Below are 18,631 nucleotides of genomic sequence, written 5' to 3' on the forward strand. Positions count from 1 at the left end.
CATGTTTTTAACAAGTCCCTGGTGTTCACTCCAATGGTGTGGGTTTGATTTTTAAATTTGGGAATACAGTGGTGGTTCTTTTGCTGTGTGCAACCTCACACATCCTGCAGCAAAGTTGCTCTGATTTATCTCTTTGCAATTCTGATACAGGTTCTTTCTGTGCCACTCTAAGAAGAATCATTTCATCTCTGTTCTGTCACCTATAAACTGGGCTGGTGTTGTTGTTCTCCACACAGGCTATATCAGGATCCTCCAAGGATAGGAGGCAGGAGACCAGAACAGTAGGTTTTGTTAAGCACAGAAAAGCAGTAAGTAGGATAAAAGAGAAGTCTGTGACACTGTATGGTCTCCTGGCCCCTGATAAAGCAGCGATGCTGCCAGATAAGTAAAATCCAAACTAGTATGTCTCGAAACATTTAATGCCCAAGTGCCTTACCTATCTGTTCTGTGGTGCGAAGTAGCTTTGAGGCTGGTTAATGAAGCAGTTCAGCTGATCTGTGAACACAGAGGCTAGGAAGGACTGCTAGGGCATAGTTTTCTGCAGTCCTGTATATCCCACTGGTGATTCTGCATCAATAGCAGGATTCATGCGTGAACAGAAAGCAAATTTTGAGGATGCTCATGTTCTCCAAGTGATACACACCATCAGCTGGATTCTCTGTTTGATGTTGCACATGTTCCAGGCTGCCTATATGACCTCAGGCATTCAGCTAGCACAGGCAGGTGGAAATCTCCACCTTCAGAAATAACCTACTGAATTTCCACTAGTACCTCTACACCCACTGTTTCTTCCCCAGTACTCTGGATCTTCCCTGAGAGGTGTTTGGAGAGCAGGTCAAGTGGATTTTGCCCCACCCTGTATTCCTTGTGATGTATACCTCCCATATATCAATCTCAAAAAAGWCCAATCATATGAAAAAGTCAATGAATTCAGGCTACTCTATGAGAACCTATGTTATAAACAACGTTTTGTTTTATTCCGCGACACTGTTCAACTCCAAACATTAAGATTGAAAGCAGGTGCAAGATATACTTCTTGTGCTGAAATTCCCCGTGTAACTCACCTTCGTTGCGAGCTTCACCGAGCCTTTCCGAGAGAGAGAACATCATTTCACAAATGTCCCCACTGYAAGAGATAGATACTGTGTAATTAGTGTGAGAAACAGAAGTACTTGCCCATCCTACTGCCTCTTTCTAGAAAGAGGGGGCTTGCTGTGAAGCTCAGTGTCACAAACTGGCATTCAGAGGGACCAGGACCTACTTGCAGACTATAGCGGGATTAGCATTCTTGTGTCTGGACAGAGCTTGGCTTAATCAGAATGGCACAATTTTAGTACTAAGACATTCTGATCTGGCTATAAGCAAGTTTATGGGAGTGAGGTGCTTGAGTTGACATGCCCAGGCGTGGCATACACATACCAAACAATCGTATTCACACACCTGTGGATTTCTGCAAAGCCAGGAATATAGGCCTCCATCATTTCCACAAAGGTGTCCATGTCAAAGGTCTCTTCAGAGGAATCTGGTGACCCCAGTTCTTCTAGGACACTTGTGATGTAGGAGAAAACAACATCATCCATTGCACTGGAGACAGAAAGAGCACAGGACATGAAAGCATGGTCAAYGGGCCCATTTTTTTTCCTCTCCCTCTTTCTCCCTCCCCTTCCATTTTCTAATCCACTTCTTTCTAAATACAGCAGCAGAAGAACCTTTATGGTGTGTCCCTTATGTTATGCAAGGACTTAATAGGAAAGCTAAGCAGCAGGTAAGTCAGTGACTGAGTGGGAAGTGTTTGGGGTAATACAAGATACCACAAGAAATACTGCATGCCATCCTCTTCCTGGGCAGCACTAAAGGAATGCCCCAGCATGAGGCCAGAAGCTGGGCTGCTACAGGTGCTTCAGCTGAGCTTAAATATTGTAACTCCTGAAACCCTGACTTTCCCGTGTTGACTGGTGTTTCACGTGATGTCATTATGTCAGCTTGTAATTTCTATGGGATGCATCGTTCCCTTCTTGCTGTCCCATGCTTGGGTCACTTCTGCCAGCACCTGCTGTGTTCCAGCCTCAGAGTGGCTGTATTTCTGCCTGCAGGCAGAGCTTATAGGAGGGACAGCCCTGCAGTATGCTCTTCACAAAGTCTTTTGGGATCACTGTGGAATGAAGGGAATTTCATCCTCTAATGCATACTGTTAGACAGGACATTAATCATCCTGGTCATCAAAGAAATGACATGCCAAACTGTCATGCTAAATGGTGGATGCATTCACACTGGACCAGGTGCGTCCTGAATCAGACAAGGAAAGGCAACACAAAAGTGTGCAGTGCTCCACTTGCAGCTCAGCATAATGTGCCAAAGGGCAATTAATACTGTGTTAAAATTTAAATGATGATCCTGGATGTTGCTATATGGACGTACCTGAGGTCTGCAGCAGGGATGTGGGACTGGATGAAGTGTGTCAGTGTGTCTCGAATGATTCTCTCTAGCGCCATCTCTCTTCAAACCTTTTATTCTTCTGTAAAAAATAAGGGGAAGGAAAACTCCATGTAATTTCAAAGGCAAGAACGCTATCAAAAGATTATGATAAAGGTTTGCATGATATAAGTGAATGAATGCTTCCCAACAGAACATTTCATGAACCACTTCAACCTGACACATAAACTTGGATAAAGACAATTAAAGATACCTGCAAAAAGCAGCAGTGGGAGGAATTACCAGTTGAAAGCAACTCAGTCTCTTGGGTGTCTCCTGTTCATGCTGACAGTGGCACTATACAGCTGTACAAAACGCCCTCCCCTGGGTAGCATAAGCTAAAGCTTGGAACGCAGGTGTGTCCAGCTGCAGGGCCCCAGAGACACCTCCTGAGCTGCAACACGCGGCTGCCTGGCAAGCAWGGGCTGGGCAGTGGGTTTGCTTGCTCGCTGCAGAAAGGGATGGACCTTCTGCCTGTGATGCCTGCATTCAGAAAGATCAGAGCTAAACACCAATGGCCCCCGATCGCCTAAACTCCCCTACAGCTGCCTATTTATTTTATTATTTTATTTACCCTTCCACTCACCTTGATCCAGTAACTAAGAGAATAAAACATGTTTGCATTTACTTCTCATTTGGGACACAGAACAATGAGCTACTGATGCTTTACTACTAGATGACCAATAGACTCATTCAAACACGGTCCCTCTGCAAGAACATTCAGGGGAAGGCACCATCAGACAAGGTTATTTGATTGCAGTTTCCCTTTAAGCTAAAAAGTTCCTTTACCTCCTGTAATTTTGATGAAGAGAATTGCATTTCGGAGCATTAGAGGAAACCAACAACCTGAACACTCTTAAGTGGGAGCTCTGCATGCAAAAACCAAGTGACTCCAAGTGACCCCTGACCACTGTGCTGCTGCTTTTGTTTTTCCTTTGTTGGCATTTTTCTCACTTTTGCAGATGTCATGGCCTGCAAGCGTGGAAGCTGGCAGTAAAAATTACCGCATGTAAAAACACCTTCCAGCTGCCTGATTGTTGTTTGTGTGTGTTTTAAATCAGTCATACTTCTAGCAGCATGGCAGAGACAAGTTTACCTTTGTCATCTTTACAACATAGGCAGAAAAAGGTGAGTTGCCATTTCACATATGGGAAAAGCAGTGATAAGATTCGAGAACTGTCCAAAACAGACACATTTCCCACAATTTAAGCTTCCATGACTGCTGGCTATCACCAGCCCCCCTCAATTAGCAGGTTTTAGAAGAGAAGTTCTTTTCTTTTTATGGAAAGTAGGGATGGAAAAATCAAACCAAGAAATCAAAAATGTTCTTTCTACAGTCATTACTATCCAGACCAAAGCTTATTTCTCTCTTTCAGTCTTTATAATACCTTAGGACCTGGAAATCTCAAGATTTTGCCCATTTCCCTGAAGCAGGGCACTGTTCTGGGGGTGAGAACTATCTAAAAAGCAGCAACATTGCCTGACAACCCAATTAACCCAACAGTAGAGCACAATTCACCATGTCAAAGGCACTTTTGTGAGCATCATAAATTAACACCTAGTAATTTATTAGGCAAAGTCATTCATCTCCTTAAGCAGAGGCACTTGCTGGCAAGTCAASTTGGGACAAAAGAAATATAGGAAAAATAAATCTGCAAAAGAAGTACGGGAGCTATGGCCAGTTACTAACTGCTCATTTCCAATCCGCTCCTCAGCCTCTAACAACCACAAGGAAACTTGGTTTGAAATTATTTCAAACATTTTCCCACAGAGTTACCATGCTGGTATCTGAACAAAAGCTATTTCCTTGTGCCTGTAGGAAGAAAGCAAGCACTGGGTTTTATTCACTGCGTATAAATTCTCCCTGGCATTTCACACAAATATATCCACCAGCACACCCAGATTTAAGGCTTACTCCCAGAGAAACCCGGCTGCCACCTTTAGTCTACCTTGGAAGAAAAGAAATCCTTTAATGACAAAATCTAGCAGCAAAGAACAGAAGGAGGCAAGCTGCTCTGGTATTTCTTTGTGGTTCAGSCATTGCCCCTGTACCTGCAGAGCCCAGTTGTGCTCCTGTAAGACTGCTGGTGCCAAGCCCTCTGCGAGACACATACGCCCGCACGCCCTCACTTGAGGCCATGCAGGAAGGATTTTACCCCTTGGTGTTCTTACAAAATTATGTGTGTCACAGATTTGCAGTGCATGTTTTGGCTGAGCTCAGTCTTGGCTGAGCGAGGTTTGTGGACAAGAAATCAGGAAGGCACCTCCAGCCTTTCATATTTGGTGGGTGTTTTCTTGAAAAGAGATGATTAAAAATGTATGCACAAATACTTTATAAATATAAATTTATTATAAAACATTATAAATATAAATAATATAAAGTGGATTCTTCAAGGAACAAACTGATGTTTCTATGTATTCTTTGCACATAGGCAAGTTTAGAATTCCATAGTTCATGACATCAAAACATATTATGCATTATATCTTCAAAAGTCACATTTGCTCCAGGTGTGACAGGCAATAGTTAAGGGAGAGATTTACTGGAGGGCTTATCCTTTCTGCACAGTTTTGTGGAGATGTGATTTATAATGCAGTGAATGATCTAAAACTCGGAGACAGAAAAAAAAAAATCGCTTTCCCCGGAGCACAATTGCGTTGAAAAGGTGCTATCATTGTTTTAAACTTCCACTCATAATTTCAATGCGGATATTAAGATCACTTTGGTAGCTGTCAGCTGATTCAACCCTGTCTATGAAAGTCCTTCTATTTTTCTTGTCGTTATAAGTGGGACTCTGATTACCATTCTGCCCAAAATATAACTCATTTTTCTTAAACATATAGTGAAGACTTTTTATTCCTGTTATTCTGTTCTCAGTTAAGCATCATACAGCTTTCAACTGTCACAACAAGAGATATTCAACCATTGAAAATCCTTGTAATTTTTTTAAGGCAGGCAATTTTTTAAGAGATCTTACTAAAAAACAAGCTTGGTTTGAAATAACCGAGAAGGTTATTTCTTTATACTTATTCCTTTCAAATTCCTTTATAAATAAGCAGTGTTTACCTGATTCACATTCCTGTTTCCTTACCTCACACAGAGAGGAGTGGTATCAGGTCTCAAAATATGAATGTGAAAATTATTCATTTTCTGTACTGAATACTTTGGCCAGCAGCTCAATAGACTATAACACCCTATTGTCTGTCCCGGGAATCTCCATCTGCCTTCTGTTTTCCCTCTTATTATGTTAATATCAAATTTGATTTTTGCAAAACAACTGCAGAACAACACCCCCCTGTAATATAGCTACCCCTCTAGTGCCTGAAGTACCTGCCCATTCTGTATTCCAGAAAGGCTGGCTTCTTTTTGCATGAAGCATATAGTTCTGCCTTTTTTAAATATTAGGTGAAAATCTGGCATGTTTGCATATGGCTAGATCATTTCTGAGGGCTCTTCAAGTGCAATTTTCAGTAATCATTCTCAAACAGTCAGTGTGATGGGATGGCATGATTGATTGTGCCCTGGACTTTATATTAACAAGACAGACTTGAGGAGAGCAATTTAGGAAAAGTGTTTCTGAGCTAAGAGGAACTGTCATTCGAATGTATATCAATTTTTATGAGATCATAAATTTGGCTACCAATGAGTTGAGGTTCCTCTAAGCAGAAGCAGATGCATGTTGTAGATTCTGGAAATATTCAGAGCAGGACAGAGAAACTTTAAGTAAAATTGGCTGTCTGACAGAGGGATTGACTTTTCTGGAATGCCTTTAGAAAYCTCTCTCAGCCCAAGTTTCAGTAATTATTCTTAAATATGTAAGTTATGGGACAGAGACAGTTCACTGTGCTCTGAGAACTTTTTAACAGAAAGTACAGAGAATTTTTCATGCAACAATGTCTATGCCTGCGTGCTCGCAGAGGAACCTCAGCAGAAATCTCTGCTATACAAACATGTACATCATGTATTCAATATATAAAGCAATATTCTGACCTGCAGGAGAGACTGAGCTGTAGCTTTATTCCACTTCACCTACAATGTCAGCAATAAGACTCCTATAGCTTCCTTCCTCTGAAAGTACTTTTAAACCTTTTYTCCTCTGTTTGCTAATTCAGTGTACAAACTCCTTTCCAGGACCAGCAGGAGAAAATAAGGAGCAAATTTGCTGCTTTGTGAAAGAGAACTTAAAAAAAGCTATCTCCAGCAGAAGAAACCAAAATGAGACTCAGACTGAGGGGAGGAGTTTGTGAGATAAAGATATTCTGCTTACAAGGCACTAAAGGAATGGCTGCGTTTTCCCTTTTTTTGATGCAGTTGTACAGTTATCGATTCAAAAGGTGTTCAATTACTATTCTTCAGCTGAAATGCAACAAAAGCCACAAGTCTTTTCTCCATAAGAAATTTTCACTACAAGTACCAAACTATTTTATTTTTGGAAACTTTGTTAACTTAAAAGAGAACATTCCAGGGTGAATAAAGCCATGCAGACAATTTCAGTGCTCCTGTTTTTTTTTGTTTTGGTTGCTAAATAAGTCCCTGACAGGACTTCAGTGCTGCGTTTACTATAAGAGGCAGGCCTGAATCCACACTGCACATAGCACAATTAACTGCTTAATGCTATAACATTAAAATAAGGCTTCTATTAGTAATGTAGTCTCTTCCACTAGATTGCCATAGCAGGAGATATTAAAGTCAACAGCTGGAATTCTCTGTGGTCTCYAGGAGCTGTGCTGGGTGCCTGCGCTTCCCAAAGCTACTCGGGCAGTATCTGCAGTCTAGGATCACGCTCAAGATACGGKGCTGGGCTGCCACCGGACCCTTATCTGAGAGGGAGAGTTGCCTGCAGAAAGGCTCAGCTCACGGTCAGTATCTGCAAATCACACAACAGCTACAAGTGCTTAGCCYGAGTCAAGAAGCAGGCAGCCCTGTCTGGGAAATAAAAGCAAAAGGAGCTACAGACGCAACAGACTCTTTCTGTGGATGCTGGTGTCCTTATGCTATCATTCATGTTACCTGGGATAGTTTTCCCTAATGCAAAGGGTACAACTTTGTCCTTCAGAATAAAAGGTACTAAAAAAAGGCTAACTTGAAAGCCAGAATATCACACTTGTTAAGCTTACAATACACTGTCATAACAGCATTTTTTTCCACATTTATAATTTCTGTAGTATGTCTTGAAAAGGTTGCTGAGCATAATCAAAGTATTCCAGAAGAACCTATGTAAACATGACTGTGAAATACAACTTGTTTCTGTTTGATTTAATAAGACAGAGAAGAAAACAAGTGCTGAATTTCCCTGTTGTCTCCCTGCTGGGCACTTTTGGCACGCGGTCAAGGGCAAAGCATCAGAGTCCAAAATAAGRTAAATGGCTGATACTTAATTTATCTTGAGCTGTAATCCTAGACCTCACATACTGGCCGAGGAACTTCGCAGAGTTACATATTTCCCGGCCTCTGTTTCCCCTCTGTAGTGATAACACTCAGCTACTTATCTCTCGAGGGGGCTTGGGAGAATCAGGCAATACTTAAAATGCACCTGAAGCAAGATTTGTAAAGAAAAGCTACAGAATATTTCAAAGCAACGTGTGTGCTGGAGCACTTCACTCACTAACTGCAACGCCATTTTCAAAAGTTGCTTAAACAACAGATGTCTCCACAGTAGGGGCAACAAACACGTTTTCCTGGCCCTCGCCTCGCTTYGCCCCGGCACCTCCGTGCCCCGAACAGCGACGGCAACCAGAGTCCCTCGCCTGTTCCCTGCGAGCACCAGGCCCCTCACAGCCGCCCCGCTTACAAACCCGTGCCCGCCACTGCCCTGCGCACGCGGGAACTGAACCCGGCTCGTGGCTCCCAGGGCCCCGCACGCTGCCCCGGGCCCTTCCGTGAAGGCAGCGCCGGGTCCAGCAGCCCGGCCGCAGCGGGGGTCCCGCCGGGGCCCAGGGGGCCGCCGGGCCGCGGCAGCGCCGGCCGCTCGCAGGGCCCCGCAGCGCCCGCGGGGCGGCGGGGGGGGGCGGGGAGGAGCCGCCGCCCCGCGGAGGGAACGGCCGTTACGGCCGTTAGGGTGGGGGGTGTCACCTGGTCGCGCGCGCGGCCTCCTCCGCTGCCCCCGGCGCAGTCCCGCGCAGCGCGCTTGAAAGCGTCACGTGGCCGCGCCGCCGCCTGCCACGGAGGAGGGCAGGGCGGCCTCGTGCTGGCAAGCGCCGGCGCCGCCATCTTGCTTGTGGGCACGAGCTGCAAGGCGGCTGCGCGCCGCCCGATCCGGTCTGAACCGGTCTGGTCCAGTCCGCGCCGGTGCTGTCCGGCGGGGCTTCACGGCCTCGACGCAATTCTGCCGTGCTATAGGCGGGGGGAGGCGGCTCCGGGGATGTATGTGGAGCCCCTGGAGGAGAAGAGCCCCAGGCAGCTGAAGGATGCAGGGCGCTGTGCCCCCAGTGAGGTGCTGGGTGCCCAGGGCGGCCGCTGAGCAAGGAGAAGGTGGCCAAGGTTGATGGCGATGGGGACACGCTGCCAGTCAGGGTCCCCTGTGGTCTCCGAGCGGGAGCGAGATGCCGGCACAGGGAAGGGATGATGTTTTCCTCCCTAGCAGCCCAAGCTGTGTGGCCGCTGAGTGAAGGGCACACATGGTTTCCCTCAGGTTAGAAGCTCTTGTCAAATACGAGTACCCATCCCCTCAACTCCCAACTTTGGCAAAGATGGAAGCTACACCTCTCTTTTTTTTCTTTTTCCTTCTGCTAAAATTCTCCCCTGCTTTTGACAAGTCTCCGCTTGTGCCTTTCTGCTGACCTGGTCTGGAGACYGGAGCATCTGCCTTACACGAGGGCCTCGGACACGCTCAGAGCTGTTGCGGCAGAGCGGTGGCGATGGTGATTGCTGTGCTCGCCTTGCTCACTCGCTGCACTCCCTGCTCCCCGGGAAGGTGAGCTGCACTTCCATACCCTTAGTTTTGACAGAGATACCAGAGGCTTTCTGGAGCAAATCTTTGGCAGTAGCAGCTTGGGAGAAGTAATTTTGTGGTACCACGTGCTTCTCCRTCATAAATATTCTCAAGCAGCAAGGCGTAATTATTTTCCTACTCAGCAATATATTGCTAAATATATATCCTGCTCCTCAGTAATATATTGCTAAATATCAGTTGGATGAACCTGATTCTGCCTTGCACTGTACCAGGAAAAAATCAGAGTAATGTCACTCGTGTATGGAACATTATTGCACACTCAGTGCTCATGAAGAGCAGATTCTGTCCCCATAGTTTGTTTCTTATATATGTTCCCCCCTTGACACTGTATGCACATATTTCTTTGAATAGTCAGTGTCTCTGAGTTTTACTCTTGACTGTCACACATGTCCAGTATATTTGCTGAAGCTAATGAACTACACAGGATTGTTGTTGGTAGTGGTGTTTTTTTTTCATCAGTTGTCCTCTGGTTTTATCTTAGTGTGGGAAAGGAAGAGTCTGGAAATCTCCCATCAAATCTCAGTTTTCTAGGACAGGTTTCAGCTTGTGTGATCCTGCTGTATAAAGGCCGYGCTGGAAACGCAGCTGCTTCTGGGGCAGGACTGAGGTGGAAATTGCAACAAATTGCAGTGCAGTGAAAGGGARTCTATAAAGAAGAAGTAGCCCATGTAAAACACCCAGAAAAGAACAGGCTTAAAACCTGGGAGAAACAATCATAGTTCCCTTTTCTGACCTCGTAACTTGCCTGAGCTAATTCTTGTCTTCCCAAACCGATCTTTGTCCAGGATAACATATGCAGTTTTCCTGCCTTTTTTTATAGCTGACCCAGGGCACCTTGTTTAATGGCAGAATTTAAGGACTCATTTGCTGTGTGCTTGTTGTGACTCTGTGTCTTAGTTGCATTGACGTGCCTGGAAACCTCGAGACCCAGGAGAAGTTTAGAGTTCAGATGTTGTGCATTCAGACAGTTCATAAACCTCTGCGTTAGGTAATAGATTTTATAGTGACAGCAGTCAGAACCTCTGTTCTCCTACAGTGCAAATACTTCAAAAGGTAACTTTTGCCAGTYAGGATGGTAATCAGGTTAGTCTGTCCTGAGGAGCATGAAGGAAGCRGAAAACCACACCAGGCTTTGAAAGAGAGATTTGAGAAAATTSAAAGTTAAAATGCTGCTAAAATTCTCCCGGGAGTGCTTCTCCTTTTACCATACTTGGCTGCAAAATGATATAAGAGAGTGGTTAATTTTTGTTTACATTAGTGGAGAGTGGTCGGCACCGAGGTACTGATAACAGCTGCTGGAGTAAATTTAGCAGCTAATTGCTCCCCTAATCTAATGTTAAATCTGGAGGTTCTTGACCCATAACTCAGTGGAAACCCCACGAGATTTCCACACACAGACACACACCTCGAACAGGCAGAAGGGAGCGACCCAGCAGGAGACTGTGCTTGAAGAGCCCTTGCACTTGGTGGCCAGGCTAGCGCGAGGCAGGGAGGTGAACGTTCCACCTAAGTGATGGGATTCCTGTGCTCTCCCAAACGTGAGGAGTAATGCACGTGCAGGGAATCGCGCCAGAGCAGCATTGCTCCTTCTCCAGCTTATTATTAACTCCTTGTTGTATAATACACTTGGRTAAGTTTGTTCTGTGGTAATGTAATGTGTGGGCGGGTAATATTTGTATGTGACTAATTTTAACTGTTACACATGCTTYTGTTTTACAATGGAATTGAAATTAGAGAACAAAAAATATATATATTCTGTCCACCTCCTCTTGCCCCCTGCTTAATGCAGGCATGTTCCCTAGAGTGGGTGTTTTAGACATTTAGTTTATTCTAGTTTTGAAAGGCTATGGCAATGGGACTTAACTTGAAGAAATCTGAAGAAAGGAGTTTATTGCAGAGATATATTTCCTGATGTTCTGGCTTTATTTGTGATCTTTTCTAGTTAATCTCATCATTTGTTCGTATGTGTCCTTGAGACTATTCCAAATATTTTCTCTATCAGTACATAGCTCTGTTTTTGTCCACTGTTTTAATTCTTATTAAACAGACTGAATTTTAATTGAATTGACTAATTGATTTCAGACCTCTACAAGTCTATTTTTGCAACTTAAAATAACTTTTCACAACTTCTTTTTTTTTTTTTTTTTTTTTTTTTTTTTTTTTAAAGAAGTTCCTCATTGTATTCATTTTTAGGGCATTACAGAAATTCAAATCGTAAGTGTAGACAATCTCTGCACGCTCCTGTGACAATGCATACTTCTCCCTGATTTCCTGCTGCTACCACAGGGGAATCCGACTCTCCAATTTAAATTTTGCAGGAACTGCGGGGTWACTGTTCGCCAGGAAAGCGGCTGAGAATGGAGTCCAGGAGCCCTCTGGTGGATGGAAAGAAGAGAGCTGAAAATGTGAGTCATTAAAACTCTGGGAATGCATTTCCATATTCTCCTATTTATTTCTTAGTTGATTACAACTGTGCATATACATATACACACCAATACATATTCTTAATTTTAAATTTGAAAGGCATTTATTTCTGTTGCTCCTGAGAAAACTCATGTTTCAGTCTCACAACTGAACCTGCATCTTAACATTACAATTAGATTTTTTTTTAAAGTCTTTGTCTTTACTATTCCTTAGTAACAAGAAGCTCTATGTGAATATTTCCTTGGTTCTTTCTGTCACTTTATGCCTCCTCTGCTTTAATGCTGTATGTACATTTTATTACAATTACAAAAGTCTTGCAGACAAGTAACCAGCAATTCTAAAGATGTCTCTGACAAAAGAATCTTTTTCATTCCTTTATTTTGGCTTATTTAGCTGTCTAGTGTTCACAGGTATAAAAACGTTTTTGTGACAGAGAAATGAGCAATTCATCTAAAAATAAAAAACAAAGTAAGAGAATAATAAGTAAATGAATAATTTGTCTGTCATCTTTCTGTCAGGGAACTCATTATGCTTTCCATTTGTGTCTTCATCATCATTTTATATATGGAGCACTGCAGAATTCTGGAGCACTGAAGGATGACATGTATTTCARTAAGAGTCTGTGGCAGAGCCAGAAAAAGGAGTCAGGATTTTGGGCTCCCCTGACTCTTGCTGCACTAACAAGTATGCTGCTTGTTCTTGAGGAACACAGAACACATTCTTGAGGATACAGAAAAAGAAAATGTTTGAGGGTCGAAGTCATGTTTTAGTCTCTGATTGCAAGGTACTGAAYGAAGCCGGGGATGTTTAAGGAGCCAGGGTGCATGGAGCAATCCTTTTTGGCTAAAAATGAAATATATCATGCTGGTTTTAAGCAGCTCCATTGACCTGGCTAACCTTAAAGGAGTGTTTAAGAATATAATGCTGAAGAAATAGATGTTATAGGTTCTCTTCTCCAAAAGACCCTTGATGCTGTCGTAGGATGACAATGTACTTAAGCCTGTGGGGGAAAAAAAWTCTAAAGTTGTTTGTAGTTACAGCAAAAAGTTAAACAAGATTTTTTCAGTTGACAATGTCAGACAGTCCTACAGCTTGGAGGAGCTTTTAGTCTTCTAAGTCTTTGCAATGAGGTGTACTTCTGGGTGCAGATCCCCAGCTGCTTTGAACTCTATGGAGGACAGTTTTCCTGAGTTTCCTGTAGGTATCAGTTAGCTAAGTACTAATCAGCTAGCTAAGACTTATAAAACTAAGACTAGTTACTTGTCTTAGGACTATTTCTAAGTTTTTGACTTCAGTCAGCCATCAATGGATGTTTGGTTGTGCTGCAGTAGCTGAYATTCACAGCATCGAACTATTGTGACTTCTTGCATTTTATTTGTGAATACAGGTTCTGCTACCCGAATTTATCTTTTTGGCCCTAGAAAATTTCTGAGACGTATGCATGTACCACAGCAGCCATTGGACCAGATCAGGGCCAACGTGTGTTGCACTTCATTTTATTATTAGCTTGTCTTTTGTGTTTTATAGATAAAATATTGACAGGATCTATTTTTCTACTGCATTCATATGCAAAAAGTCACCTTTTAGCAACTAACTCAAACAGAGTCTAGATGTGAAAGCTTTCCCTGTTTTAAAAAATGGGAATTTGTGACACATCTCGGTCTATATTTAAACATGCTTCTGAATTTTCATAAAATTGCCTAATTTTTCTAGTTAGCAGAACTAAAATGTGGAGAGGAGTGGGACATAATTTAAACACTGCCTTAATGCTAGCTCTGTTTTCTTTGGTACAGCTATAATAGGAAAAATCCAACTAAACTATTTCTGCACTGGAAAGAGCTCAGGACATGTTGTAATCCTCACTCTCTGTCTTTGGGCATTATTCTCATTATTACATGTGTATAAAGTGAAGCTAGTAACACTTGACCTTCTCTGTTGAAACACTTCAAGATCTGCTACTGAAAAGTGTATAAAAAGCTACATTTTATTACAACTTTTACCTATTCAAGCACTTTGTATCAAGAGGACTGAAAAGGGAAGAACATACTCAGCTGAGATAATATACCTGATAGCAGAACATTTTGATTAAATCATGCAGCATAAAATTACATTTGAGTAAATCATGAAATCATGCAAGAAAACATGAATGCTGTTTTTAGGAATTCTCTCAAGAGCTCCAGGCATTTTTTTTCTGTTTTATTTAATTAAATAATTAAGATTTTGCTGGCTGCTATTTTTTTTCTCCAAATATTCCTTGGACGTGGAGAATGAACACGGAGTGTTTCTGGTTCCTTGTCTGCTTTTGATGCTGTAATTTGAAAGGATTCTGCTTTCGAGACTTGTCTGACACATAGAAGAAGAGTGAAAAATGAGCTAGAAAAATTGGGTTTGAGAGACAAAATTGTTTTAAGTCGTGGAAAATGAAAGTTGCAGTGTCTGAATAGAGATAAAGCCTTCAGAAATACCTGGCACTTTTGATCTGTTCTCCATAGCTGCATGTTATTCAAAACACTTTAAATAGCATACGGGCAAAGGTAATGTTAAATGGAGTTTGCCATCTTCTTGTCTGGGCTATGAAGAGTTACCCTCTTCATAGAGCATGGACTGTAATAAGAACTGTAATAAGAACACTCTTTATTTCACTGTACTACCTATTTCTGCCCACAGAATCAATGAATTCTGAAGTTGAGGAAAGTATCCTAATTCACTTGGAGCAGCCCAGTTGCTTTGCTGGATGTCCGAGACAGAGCCCTTGACTGTGGTTTGAGGGCAGCAGGCGCAGTAGCCTGAGTGAGAACAGCTAGAGCAGCGTAGCTGTGTTGGTGAGGRACAGTGCAGCAGCTGAGCACTAGATGCCACTCTTAGGCCACGGTAAGAGCTTTGCAGGCAGCAAGAGCCATCCTGGTGGCAAAGGATAATGGCCTTAGCTCCCAAAAAGCCCTGTGTGGGAGGGAGACAGACCATGCTCCTTGCATACCCCTCCACTGACGCCAACAAAACAAATAGTGAAAAGGTGAATCAGGGGCCACTGGCGTGGATTCAACTGCCTGTGAGCCAGGGCCTGCAGCAGGTGCTTCAGATGGGAACTAAACCTCTAGAGTTTGCAAATAATCTCCCAGCTTCAATGGTTTAATACACAGGTGTCCTCAGTTCTGACCTGTTAGCCAGATGGCTTGGAAGGAAGGAGGAAGGACAAGGTGAAAGGGCATTTATAGCTCATTTACTGGAATTCTGTGAGTTTAACAGATGATCTGAAGGCTTGTGGTTTCTACTGTATTTCTACTTGTACTGTTGAGGGTTTAGTCCCTCTGCAAGTAGGTCAGTAGAAAATTGGTTAAGAACCCCTTTCCACACCATTTTTGGTGTGCATTTCCTAAGCAGTGCTGTATTGAGAACTAGGTGTCAAAACTCTCTGTAATCTCACTAAACTAATAGTGGGCATCAATCAGAGCCCTCAGTGTGATTTGTGCAGCTCAGCAAATTCAAGAGGATCTGGACTCTGGTTTAACTTGTTGTCAAGATGCGAGTTAGTTGTGGAGTCCAGATTCAGCCTGTCTGAACTGTGTACTGAATTTCTGAAGGGGCAATATATTTTCTAGGAACTGTGCCTGCTTTACTGAGCAATTGAAAAGGAGCACTTTGTATCAGTGGCCCAAACCATATATCACTTAAAAAAAAAAAAAAGCTTCTCCATTCCAACAATGTAATGTTAGCCAACATGAAAAGTTGTTTTGAAGTGTGGAGGAAGTTGATTGAATAGGGAAATCAAGGAGAGAAAGAGAGTCTTTTCACTAATTAAGTCTGAGTAGGCACTTTGCCTTCTGAACCTGCTGGATTTAGTGGATATATTTCTTTATATTGGGGAGTGTCTAGGTTTATATTGTCTTAGGTTGTCTAAGGGGGTTCCCTTGTTATGTGGACTAAAGCCTGTACAGTTATCGATCTCACTTGATGTTGGGTCGGTTCTGTCATCATGAATCTGGATTTAAATGYGAAAGTGACTACTCTGAGGTGGAGTCCTCTCAGATACTAAGGAAGAAGTTAAATCTTCTGTATTGAAATTACACTAACTTTGCCACAGAGCATTTTTTTTTYCCAGGAAGCCACCCAAGTCTTAACCTGGAGTTTCAAGGTTTTCTGTCAGCAACATCCATCTTCTGGGGCCCTCCACATATTAGCATTGATCTACAGAGGAAATAAAGAACATGGCTGTGTTATTATATACTCAGCTGCAATTTCTGTTCCAGTGATTGAGTGTATATACAGAATTTTTGAAACATGGGCATTCTAACTTATTTTGTCTTCCTGTCAATAGCGTGGCACTTGTCCAAATTATGGATCGATATCAGCTGATCTTTTATGTTAAACTGTAATGAAGTTGCCTCTCTTATTGGAGATGTGATCTTGCTTCAGGCAATGCTTTTAACTGAGAACTTTTGGAAGGGGAATGGGGTGGAGAGGAAAGAGGTGGAGGAAAGATGTGGGGAAGAAAGAGTAAAATCTGGGGTGGGGGATCAAGGAGTAGGAAAAAGAGGTAAAAAGAAATATAAATAAAGAGCATGGACTGGGTTATGGAGAAAACCGGTTTGTTAGGATTTAGGATAGAATGGGTAAGATTAGCTTTTTTTTTTTTTTTTTTTTTAGGTATAGTCAAAAGCTAGTGGTAGATAGTCAAAAGCTAGTGGTAGATGCCAGGAGTGAAATAAGTGGAATGAGGCAAGGTGTAGGAAATAGGAAATGAACAAGAGGTGTTAGCCATTCTGTGACCAGAGTGGCCTCAGGTGGATGAGGATCCTGGCATGTTGCAGTACTTACACTAAATGCAGCCAATGTTGCTTCCTGACCCTCATTTCCAGAGAATACGTGGAGTTTCCTACAGCTGTCTTTCCTCTGACACCTGCCTTAACATRTAGGTCCAACCAGCAGAGCTTTAGTTTTACCCAATTTTGTATAAAAGGTTGTTATTCCCTATCATCTCTTCCTCTTTTCTTCATCTGTTTCTGTCCTACAAGGCAGGGTAGGAAAATTAGCACCACACCAAGTGCTAGGTATGTGCAATTTTCACCTGTAAGAATCTTTTATAATATTTTCTTGTTTTATTATCTCAGTCTCCTGCCTTAGAAGGATTTTTTTTTTTAGCCGTGTTGTCCTGGAGCTTTTGCTAATTGTTATGAGTGACACACTATTAGGGAAAAGAAAATCTAAACCATTTTATTGCCACAGTGCAAAGACRGATAGCAAGTTTGCAATAGAGAGGCAGTATCTCTTTGATATTTGTCCTTGAACTGGAGTAAGAGCTCCAAGCAGCTTTCTTAATGAAGGGCATTTTCCAGCAAGCCTAGTCTTTTCCTCTTAACATGAAACTCACATCCACCTTGTTCTTTATTCTCTTCCTCTTTTCCCGTATTATACTATACAACAGTTTCTGCTCTCTTTTTCATTATCCCCTGACTGCAGCTATACCAGTTTATAGCTTTGCTYGGATCAGGAGGTGGTGTGTGTATATTTCATCTATTTAAAGGTTGTTACTGCTCTTATTTACTTTATAGGAATGTCTAGAATCACCCATACAAATCCAGGATGTTGGATTTGAGAAACACACATTAAAATCTTCATAGGCTTGAAAATTTTATGATTGGATAAGATTGAGTATTAAAATTGAGATAAGTGAAGGGAATCAAGGTACGGAGTAAATGACTCGTTCACTGTTAGAGAACTGTAGCTGAGCTTGGAACTGGGTTTAGGTTGCACAGCCTCATACAGACATCTTCAAATCCAGGGATTTCCCGTGTTGCAATCTTAAGCAAAGCAAACATAACTAAGGCATCTTCATTTCAAGGTAATGTAGGAGTGAATAAAGAAGAAATTAACTGTGCGACTAGATTAGTCAAACTTTAGTTTCTGGGATCCAAGTCATCTTTGGTTACTATGTTATGTTATATTATCGGTCTTCCAGAGTGGTACAAAAAACTTGGTATAGTTGGATGGGAAAGTGTTCCTGTTCTGTAGAAAAAATCTAATTTCTGACAAATCTTCTCATCTAGAGCAAGGATGAGAAGCTAAAGTTGTGAGCACTTTATAAACTGAAATTAAGACCCCATCGCCCCCTCTGTCTCCAAAATAGCTTGTGTCTGTGGAAAAATTTCAAATTTTGATCTTAAAACATTTTGTTTCCATTTGATAATTTTAGATATTTTAGTATTATTTTAATATTAGAATTTATAGTATTAAAAATCAAAACATAATTTTGACTGTGAAAACTATAATCTTTCATGCAATTTTGTTTTTCAAATATTTTAATTAGTGTCAATTGTCAAAAGTGACTGCTCTCTGAAGAAGCTGTGTTATTCTGGATGCATTTTCAGCCAAAAACACATGTCAGAGAAAAAGTTTGAACAGCTGCAGCCCCAGCAGAGCAGGTATGGGGAAACTCTGTCTTTGCAATCTGCATTACTGCTTTAATAATTTTAATAATGTAAACAGAGAACTAGGTCTTGTACCTAGCTTTTGGTGTAAATCAGCAAAACTGCTCTTATGACAGTSAGATCTGTCTGACAGTCTGCTCACAACTGTGCCACCAAACTGCATTATCTCTTTCTAAAGCGAGAAAACATAAAAATCAATAAATTGTAATGACTGGAGGCAGTAGTTTCCTCATGTGATGCAAATCTGAAAGGGAAAGTCGAGAACAGAGCTGGGCAAGGAATGTAAAAGGGGAACCCTCCTCCCCCCCAAAACATAAAAATACAAAACCCAACAAAGGATCTCACCTTGCACTCCCAGCC

The 18,631-nt window shown here is 42.1% G+C and overlaps 1 protein-coding gene across 1 annotated transcript in view; it reads right to left on the bottom strand.

The window, feature by feature from the left end:
• The window catches only part of CUEDC2 (CUE domain containing 2), a 6,856-nt gene extending 4,344 nt beyond the window's left edge, over positions 1-2,512 (bottom strand). The window contains exons 1-3 of the mRNA XM_026050654.1: positions 2,419-2,512; positions 1,441-1,584; positions 1,065-1,126 (exon numbers count right to left, since the gene is read on the bottom strand). Of these exons, the coding sequence (XP_025906439.1) occupies positions 1,065-1,126; positions 1,441-1,584; positions 2,419-2,492 (280 nt within the window). The 5' untranslated portion in view covers positions 2,493-2,512. The remainder of the gene's footprint in view (positions 1-1,064; positions 1,127-1,440; positions 1,585-2,418) is intronic.
• Between the last annotated feature and the right edge of the window lie 16,119 nt (positions 2,513-18,631).

Source organism: Nothoprocta perdicaria, unplaced genomic scaffold (genome assembly GCF_003342845.1).
Source record: "Nothoprocta perdicaria isolate Ctin4 unplaced genomic scaffold, notPer1 scaffold_110, whole genome shotgun sequence".
In the NCBI taxonomy this organism is placed as follows: Eukaryota; Metazoa; Chordata; class Aves; order Tinamiformes; family Tinamidae; genus Nothoprocta; species Nothoprocta perdicaria.